General features: G+C 44.4%; 1 protein-coding gene and 1 long non-coding RNA gene across 2 annotated transcripts in view; one reads left to right on the top strand and one right to left on the bottom strand.

Moving 5' to 3' along the window:
* LOC138978812 (uncharacterized) overlaps positions 1-10,000 on the bottom strand; it is a 155,851-nt gene that overhangs the window by 60,829 nt on the left and 85,022 nt on the right. The gene's annotated exons all lie outside the window — the stretch shown is intronic.
* LOC138978811 (neprilysin-like) overlaps positions 1-10,000 on the top strand; it is a 73,198-nt gene that overhangs the window by 46,523 nt on the left and 16,675 nt on the right. Inside the window, exons 9-11 of the mRNA XM_070351595.1 lie at positions 5,843-6,022; positions 7,392-7,478; positions 9,324-9,457. Coding sequence (XP_070207696.1) covers positions 5,843-6,022; positions 7,392-7,478; positions 9,324-9,457 — 401 coding nt within the window. The remainder of the gene's footprint in view (positions 1-5,842; positions 6,023-7,391; positions 7,479-9,323; positions 9,458-10,000) is intronic.

Raw genomic sequence — 10,000 nt, 5'->3', positions numbered from 1 at the left:
CAGCGGAAATGAGGGACTCCTTCTGGCGTCCCCCTCCGCAACCGATCCGGCGGACCTCAACCCCCCGGTCCGGGTACTCTTTGGCTGTCCAGAGACCCCCCCTGGGTGGGCAAGTAAATAAAATACAAGAAATCAAAAACAAAATGACCGAACATGACAATACACTCCTTCCAGTTCATGCGGACAGTTCTGCTGCAACCGCGAAGCACCAAACAACTTCGCAAAATCCAAATCCTGGCCCCCAGGCGCCCTGTAAGTCTCAGACGGCTCGGGCAGAGGCGCCGCTTCATGGGACCCCCGGGTTAAAGGCCTCCCTCCTACGCAAAGCCCAGAACAGGAAGGAGGACTCGAAAGAAGAGCAGCTCTTCGAGAGGTTGATGGGGAGAATGGAGGAGGGATTGGCCCAGAGATTCAGAGAATACAAACTTAAAACTGAACAGGAAATAAAGCAGCAGATGAGGGAGGAGCAGGAGAAGGCAGAGCTTGAGCTAGCCGACGCTGCACTAGATAAGCTAAAAACAGGAGAGCAATATGCAAATTTAAATGAACAACAAAGAGGCCTTCAAGGTTTCATCGAGCAGTGCCTCGGCTTCATGGTTAAGGCCAGACAGATGCAGAGTCCTCTCGACCTGATCGACTCCCTCTCAGCTACATACACACAACTCTCCAACACCAAGGTTGAACGCTTCATTCCGGGCGGCGCCACTCTGGCGCTGGGCGCTCTTGCTGGTGCCAAGCAGTTGTCCGTGACGGATATGAAAGCTGTTAAAACCACTTTTTAACCTATTTTAAATCTGCCCTTTAACTTACCTTCTTTGTGCGTGTTAAAATGGCTGAACAAGGTGAAAGCGGTCACGGATTTATCATATTACAGTGGAACTGTCGCTCTATCAACTCTAACTTCTCTCAGCTATATAATTATATATCAAATCACTCTGCTGACATCTTAGTTATCCAGTCAGTCAAGAGAAAACGCTCCCTACTGCCTTCTATAGATGGTTTTGACTTCCCTCCCATAGTAGAGCAAAAGGGCTCAGGGCAACTCATTCAAACAGCTATTTATCTAAAGTCTTCCTTAAATTACAAACCCTTTGCACCTCTCATCCCTAGTTCAGAAAATCTCAGTACATGTGCTGTTGAAATCGAAATAAAAGGATCCAAAAACCTCAACATAGTTAACATATATTACCCCCACGGGTGTAATAAAAAAGGAACTACCGACTGGCTAAAATCCCTGGATCATGGCAGGGCACACTGGTGCGTGATGGGTGATTTTAATAATCACCACCCTCTGTGGGACTCTGCTAACCCTAGATACAAACATGCCAATAGCAACCTTGCTGACGTCATTTTGGAAACTGACTTTTGTATACTAAACGATGGCTCGGCAACCAGACTTCCAGACAGAGCTGACCATTCCCCGTCAGCAATCGATCTCTCCCTTTGCTCAAATGCCATAGTCACTGACATCGACTGGAACGTTTTCCCAGACGCCCTCGGCTCCGATCACTTACCCATTGTTCTTACCTTCCGCCACTTCGCCCCTAATCGCAATAACTCGGAGGTCAGAAAAAAGTACAATTACAAACAGGCAAATTGGGACAGCTTCCGTGCGGAGCTCGAGGGTGTCAGGGAGGAAACTCTCCTTACGGATGACATCGAAGCCTCTTACAATAACATACGTCAATGTATACTCACTGCTGCCAATAATCACATTCCGCTTAAATCAGTAAACCCTAACTGTAAGGCCAAAAGGAATGAGTGGTGGAATGCAGACTGTGATGAAGCCTTGGCAAACAAGCGATATCACATTAGGACATATCTCAGGCACTGCTCAGACGCTAACTTCACGAATATGAAGTCAGCTGAAATACAATTTAACCAGATCACCGCTGAGGCTAAACTTCAAAACTGGGAAAACTTTGTCCACAAAGAAACTAAAGATTACAAAGACTGTGGCAAAATCTGGAAGAAAATCCGCAGATTTAAATGTAGATACAGAACTAAAGAAAAGCCACTACTATCGGGTGATAAAATGACCACAACTGACTCTGAAAAGGCAAACCTATTAGCAGATACCTTTGCCAAAAATAGTCAATCAAAATCCCTAGATACTGAACGACTCAATTATAGGTTAGATCAGGAGAAGGGTTTCACATACCCCCCAGATGACAACCAGTTGCCTATAAACTGCATGTTTAAGGCAAAAGAAGTCCAAAACGCCATCTCTTCTGTGAAAGACCCAAAAAAATCCACAGGTTTAGACCCAATATCATATCACATGATAAAACATCTACCACCTAACTTTGTTAAGTTGCTCACTCAGTTTTTCAACCTATGCTGGTTAAAGGATACTATCCCCGCAGCGTGGTCAGACTCACAAGTAGTAGCAGTATTGAAGAGCGGAAAACCGGGCAATCTACCTGGCAGTTACCGCCCCATATCACTAACCCCCCACCTCAGCAAGATCTTTGAGCGTGTGGTGAACCAGAGGCTGGAGTTCCACCTCAATAAACACAATATCATTCCTACATGCCAGGCAGGTTTTAGGCAAGGTCGTTCGTGTGCGGACCACATTGTGCACGTCACTGAAAAAATCAAAAAGACCTTGGCACATAGTAATAATTCTCTTCTTGGAACCTTCTTTGATATTAAATCTGCGTACGACAGCGTCTGGCATGCTCGTCTACTCCTAAAACTCGGCAGAATCGGTGTCTCTGGCCACATGTACCAATTCATCAAAAACTTCATCAGCAATCGCAAGATGTCTGTCCGGGTGGGCTCTTCGGTGTCCGAAACCCATGCGCTGGACATGGGGGTTCCCCAGGGCAGTATCATCGCGCCAAACTTATTCAGCATCATGCTCTATGACATTACTTCTGTTAAGGTTGACGGTGCCAGTGTACTTCTGTATGCGGACGACCTCGCCTTAATAGACACTAATAGACCACGCCATAACAGAGTTACCAACACTGTTGACTTATCTTCTTACCAAACTAAAATCGACAACCTCTGTCAATATATGTACACCAACGGCTTCCAACTAGCCTCAAATAAAACAGTCTTTCTTGTTGTCTCCCGTAGACAACTGTACAGGAACTGCAGTATAAAGATAGGTTGTGATATTATCAAACCGAGCTCAGAAGTTAAGTTCCTCGGCGTTATCATCGATACCCGACTTAACTGGACCAGTCATATCGAACATCTGATCAATAAGGCCAACAAGGATCTTTATATCATACGCTACCTGGCGTCCCAATCCTGGGCCAGAGGGCGTAAGTGTGTCACAGAGGTAGTGCGGGCATTAATTCGCTCCCGCCTCCTTTACGGGTGCGAAGCTTATTTCGCGACGCGCCCGGCGCTCATGAAAAAACTGGCTATTATAGAGTGCAGGGCGCTCAAAATAGCTCTGGGACTCTCCCAACAAGCGAGTAAGAGTCGAGTCTACAGCGAGTGTGGGTGGCTGCCCCTTGTGGATGAGATAAAACTCCGTTCAGCTCAGTATGCTGTCAGAGCCCACGCGGTAGAGAACTCTGCCTGCGAGGTCCTGACTGACTTTTTTCCTCAGCACCAAAATTATGAGGCCAACACCAAACATAGCACTCAACTCTTGGCCAAAACGCTACCCTTATCCGACACAGTAAACCGCATTCTAGCCGATAGCGGGGTGAAGGTCAGTGAGCTGGCCAGGGTCCCCCCGCCCTCCTACCCGCCTTGGCTTGAGGAAACCCCTACTATCATATACGACAGTGAAGATAATACTACCAAAAAAGATAACCCCGTCTACCTAGCTACTGTTACAAAAGAAACCCTAAACTACAAATTCTCGGAGCATTTAAAAGTCTTTACTGACGGATCCAAATTTGCAGACGGCAGCGTTGGCTGCGCCTTTGTGATCCCAGATCTCAAAATCTCAAGGAAATATACTCTTAATAAAGACATCTCCATATTCTCAGCCGAGCTATTTGCCTTGCTCATGGCATGCACTTTTATAAATGACCTCCCAGTCACACCGCGTGCGGTAGTTTTCTGCTCTGACTCGCGCTCTTCATTACAAGCTCTGCATCGAAACACATCAAATCGGGCAGAGCTACAAAGAGAAATCCTCTTTATATGTCACCAGTTAATCTCATCCGGCACATCCGTATCATTTCTCTGGGTCCCCTCTCACGTAGGGGTCCGGGGAAATGAACTGGCGGATGTCGCTGCCAAAGAAGCGGCAGAATCTAGCCCAGCTAACACTAACATCGGCTACTCAGTAACCGAGTTCTACAGTAAAATCCGGAAACTCATTCGAAGTCAGTACGTAACATCTCTGTCCTATCAACCCATTGATATGAACGATCTACACCCCGATCTCCCAACAAACCTCCTCACTATCTTCAGACGCCTCCGTGCCGGCGGCTGCCGCTTCCATATCTTTAACAAGTCCTGCCATTGTGGAGAACCCTATTCATTTCAACACATTTTCGCTCCATGCGCTACAAATAGAATTACCTTTAAAACCTTATATGACCATATGCAGCTCCATGGTCTGAGTCCCCAGGATTATCTGCGCAGTAGCAGTTCTCTAGGCTGGTCACACAGCTTGCTGCTGTGCCGACTGGTCAGGGACTCGGACATGGGGCTGTGGGTATAACTAAGCCCAGATTATCACATCAGCGTGTTTCAGTTTGAGGTTGAGTGGCTCCCGCCATCCCTCCTGATTCCAGCGACTACCTTCTAGACAACATATCCTCACCCAAGGCCCACTAGTCGCCAAACTGTACATATTGTTTTTATTACCACGGCCTTCGTGGCTTACATCTTAATCCTTTTATTTGTAAAAAGTTTTGAGATTTATTGTTCGTGTTCCTCTTACTTGCTCATCTATTTGGTTTTATTGGTGATCCTGAAAGGTTCCACTTTTTAACTCGATTTGAAATAAAAAAAAATAATATTACAAGCCCGTTATTCAAGATATAGAATACAGACTTATAATTCTTACCAAGAAACATCTTAACTACTTTTCATTTTAACAAATTCCACAGAGCATTATCAACTCAACCCCACCCCACCCCCTGCCCTCCTCTCCTTATTTTTTGTTTCTTTCTTTCCTCTTTTTGAAAGCGGACAAACACTCAAGTCCTTAATGGCTCAAAACCGTAGGACTTTTAATATTAATTTTAACTTAAACTGTCTGTATGTTCTGGCATTTGAGAAGCCACAACAGATAATATAGGGCTAAGAAATAAGCTCGAAAATTCTCAATCCCGTTTGACAGGACTTCGCCTTCAAAGGTGATTGTGGTGAACCGCCACGCTGTCTGTCTCTGTCTCGCGATTCACCCCGTTTATCTCCCTTCCTTCGTGTGGCTTCAATCCATATTCCCGTTTCTACGTTACTATTTTTAGAATGTCACTGCGCTGTCCAGAACGCTTCCCTTGCACCCGTAAGTTGTTCTTACTTTCAAAGTGAAAAGGTCGAATCAATTTATAGCCACGCGAAAAATACACTGTCACCTATCTCTATATATTTATAGATATACATATATATATACGGCTTCTCTGTGTGTGTGTGTGTGTTTGTGTGTGTGTGTAAGCAACACCTGTGGATTATAGAGTTCTGTTTGTGATGGGGTCTAGCGGCTTTTGTCTGTCTGTATGTTCTGGCATTTGAGAAGCCACAACAGATAATATAGGGCTAAGAAATAAGCTCGAAAATTCTCAATCCCGTTTGACAGGACTTCGCCTTCAAAGGTGATTGTGGTGAACCGCCACGCTGTCTGTCTCTGTCTCGCGATTCACCCCGGCGAAGCCGGGTATTCCTCTAGTATAATTATATGCCCCGTGATTTTTTTCAGTTCACACAAACAGGATATCACCTTCCATCGCGCGAGTTTTACCTGGGTCAACGAAACAGCTCCATCCTGCTGAATTACGAACGGTTGTATGCTGACGTACTGACCAAACTCGGGGCTGAACGCACAACGGCCCAACGCGACGCTGTCAGTCTCGTCGACTTTGAGATTCTCGTGGCCAACGTGAGTTTTGGATTTGGTTGATATTTAAAACAAATTTGATCAAAACATTTGATCCGTTTTCTTGTTAAGTACAATCTTTACAAAACTTGTATTTAAAAGTTAAGAGAATGTACAGTATTTTGTTGAAGTTTTAGGAAATGTATCAAGTAATCCTAATACATTTTTCCTAATGCATGAACTGTGTCGATGCCTGGACTCGTGACTTTACTGTAGCATATATAACCCATTGATTTCTCCCTCTTATGTAGTTCAATGTCTACAAATGCGTTGCTGAATCAGTTATTGTGGTATCTCGTATGAATGTGTACGTGAAACTGAATTTAGCGAAGCGAAGTCGGCCATTTGCAAATTTTATAAATGCTTTGCGCTTACAGTTGAAGAAAAGAGAACAAGGGGGTTGTTTCTTAAATTCACAAAGTTCAACGAGTCTCCTTTCTGTTGCATTTTGGGGGCAAAAACAGTGAATTAATTCGTAATTAAATGACCGTCCAGCAAGTACGACATCGTTGATGTGGTCTGAGGCAAGGGACATAATTCATTCTGAACGAATAACGCTGTGCCTTACTTGCCTCCCACAAGAAGCAGCTGTGGACATTGACTAGTCTGTTTCAAAAAGATGAACTGACTGTTTTTAGTAGCACACTAAGTCGAATACGTTTACATAATTTGACAAGTTACTAACCCGATGGAAGCAAGCCGCGGTGTTGGATTGGTTGGAATTGAGATTTGTTGTGATTTTATTATCAGACCCCGCGGGTTGTTCTCGCCCGTTTGGGTGGCACCCTCTTTCTCTTCGTGCACATGAGCACAGATTCCGCCGTATGAGATAACAGTTGCCATGCACTCCCCTTTTAACGTAATCGGCTGTTCATATTCATACGTGTGTGTGTGTGTGTGTGTGTGTGTGTGTGTGTGTGTGTGTGTGTGTGTGTGTGTGTGTGTGTGTGTGTGTGTGTGTGTGTGTGTGTGTGTGTGTGTGTGTGTGTGTGTGTGTGGGAAAGTGTCCCATCATTATGTGTAGCGATCATCTGAGATTGTTGTTGATAACGATAGAGTCATTTGAATTGTGTATTGTGTACGTGATTGCGTTGCATTGATTTAAAGTTTATTGGTTTTTAAATGTGTATTGTTGCTGTTATTAAGATGATTCTATTTAAGATTGTAAGGCGCTTAGAAATATTTTAGGATTTGCGCCTTATAAATACCCTTATCATTATTATTGTCATACTTATATAATTATTCAGTCTTTGAGATGCAGTAACGAAAGGAACATAAAGCCAAGTAGAAAACCTGGTCTTTGTGAAAATAGAGAAAACTCTAAACATAGCCTAAATGGAATAAAGCCTGATTTGTGTTATATGTTTTACAGGCAACAGAACCGCAAGAGTTAAGACGGAATGCAGAAGCCCTTTACAACAAAATGACAGTCCGAAACCTGACTAGACGGTATCCCCAGGTAAATAGACATTAACATCATTAATTGTTGCTGTCAGTATGTTAAGTAACATTTGTTTGTTTGCTTAACGCCCAGCCGACCACAAAGGGTCATATCAGGGCGGTGCTGCTTTGACATATAACGTGCGCCACACACAAGACAGAAGTCGCAGCACAGGCTTCATGTCTCACCCAGTCACATTATTCTGACACCGGACCAACCAGTCCTAGCACAAACCCCATAATGCCAGACGCCAGGCGGAGCAGCCCTAGATTGCCAATTTTAAAGTCTTAGGTATGACCCGGCCGGGGTTCGAACCCACGACCTCTCGATCACGGGGCGGACGCCTTACCACTAGGCCAACCGTGCCTGTTTGTGTGAGCTCATGCATGTGTCTGTGTGTGTGTGTGTGGGTGGATATAGTGGTATGCGAAGGGGGGTGGGGTGGTTCAAGTATATATATATGTGTGTTTGTGTGTGTGTGTGTGTGTGTGTGTGTGTGTGTGTGTGTGTGTGTGTGTGTGTAGTATCAGTGGGAGTGGTTGTGAGTCCTATACCCCTTCCCTCTTTACCTCTTTCTCTTTCACTCTGTCTCTCTATCCCTCACTGCCTGTCTGTCCGCATGTCTGGCTGGCTGGCTGGCTGGCTGTCCGTCTGTCTGTATGTCGGTCTGTCTGTCGGTCGGTCTGTCGGTCTGTCTTTCTGCCTGTCTGTCTGCCTGTCTGTCTGTCTGTTTGTCTGCCTGTTTGTCTGTCTGTCTGTCTGTCCGTGTGTCTCTCCCTCTGTCTGTCCGTGTGTCTCTCCCTCTCCGCCTGTCCGTCTTTCGGTCTGTCTTTCTTCCTGTCTGTCTGTATGTCTGTCTGTCTGTCTGCCTGCCTCTCTCTCTCTCTCTATTTCTCTCTCTCTGTCTCTCTGTCTCTCTGTCTCTGTCTCTGTCTCTGTCTCTCTCTTTGTCTGTCTCTCTCTCTGTCTCTCTCTCTGTTTCTCTCTCTGTCTCTCTCTCTCTCTCTCTCTCCCTCCTTCTCTCGGATAAGAATAAAAAATAACACCCAAACACCAAAATGAAATAAATATTTCGGAGTAAAAACTCCTTCTTCAGTAATGGAATCAAAACAAACGATGACGTAAAAACAGAAAGGAAATTACGTAAGAATACAAATGACGTCATTCTAAAAATAGATAAAACACGTGCAAATTTGCTATTGTTCTCTCTCTCTCTCTCTCTCTCTCTCTCTCTCTCTCTCTCTCTCTCTCTCTCTCTCTCTCTCTCTCTCTCTCTCTCTCTAAAGTAAGCAGTAAAGGTAAAACTTCATATGTTTGCAAGCACATACACTTGAGCACACTTACTCCCACACGCACACACACACACATACTTCCAGGTGTTGAATGCGATCCAGGGAGCTAACATGTTACAAGGCTGATAAATTTATAGCCATAGGACACTGTTTATCTTGTTGATAGCGTCAAAAGACGTTGTGTACTCTGCTGCGAACAACAAAGGGATAATTATAGAAAAATATCCAAACATTATATCCGCGAACAGCCTCGCAATAACAAATACAGAGGGCAGCAACAGTCAATTAGTCAAACACATTAAGTCCGTCAGGGAAATTGGTCTGCAGCTGATGTCTCCAGAACCTTTCTCTTCTTTTTCTCAAAGCAATGTCTTCTGCATGGATTTTTTCTATGGCTGTGCATTGCATGTCTGCTAGTGTATGTCCAGGGAGATTAAAATGTTTCTTCTCTCGGAATAAAAAAAAACATCTACTCGTCTTACATATATAATAATGACATATTGGAGATAATCGCATGCCCCACAACTTCCTGTTCAAAACATCTTTTAATCTCAAATGCTGGCTGCTTCAGTTTGACTGGTTAGGTCATCTACAGCGGCAGTTTTCTTCGGCCAACATCAGCATTACAATGGAGGAGGAGGTGGTGGTTAACGCCCTCAAGTACTACGACAACATCTTCCCCGTTGTGCAAGCGGCTTCAAGGAGGTTGGTCAAACATGTTTGGGTTTTTTTTTTTTTTTTTTTTTTTTTTACATTTAGACAAGTTTTGATTGTTTGTTGTTGTCAAATTTAGAAGATCAAAACTGAGAAAGAAGCAACTGAAAATCCGCAAAAAAAAATTGTCTTCTGAGAGTATACAGAAATCTCTTATCAGAGCAAAAGAGCAACATATTCCTTGGCATTGACAGATAGCATATTGGGAAAATAAGACTCCCCCTCGCGGGTACCAGAGATGCCAACACAAAGCGTGCACGAGGGCCTTTGTGACCCTCCACCACGGAATGAGTCGCATGTCATCTTTGCATAATAAATTGTCATATTTTTAAATTTTCCTAAAGAGTTTTTTATGCTCTATCCAGTGGTGAAAACCGTTTTAGAAAAGAGCGAACACTTTTCGAGTTATAAGCCTGTGACTAAGGTGACCCTCACACTTTTACCACAGTCCCCCCGGACTTATATTAAGCCTAGCGCAGAACCGCGCGAGGTGACATGCGACCCATTTCGTCGTGGAGGGTCACAATTGTAGAA

Source organism: Littorina saxatilis, linkage group LG10 (assembly GCF_037325665.1).
Source record: "Littorina saxatilis isolate snail1 linkage group LG10, US_GU_Lsax_2.0, whole genome shotgun sequence".
Taxonomy (NCBI): domain Eukaryota; kingdom Metazoa; phylum Mollusca; class Gastropoda; order Littorinimorpha; family Littorinidae; genus Littorina; species Littorina saxatilis.
Note: the sequence above shows the minus strand (reverse complement) of the source record. Positions and strands in the feature narration are given on the sequence as shown.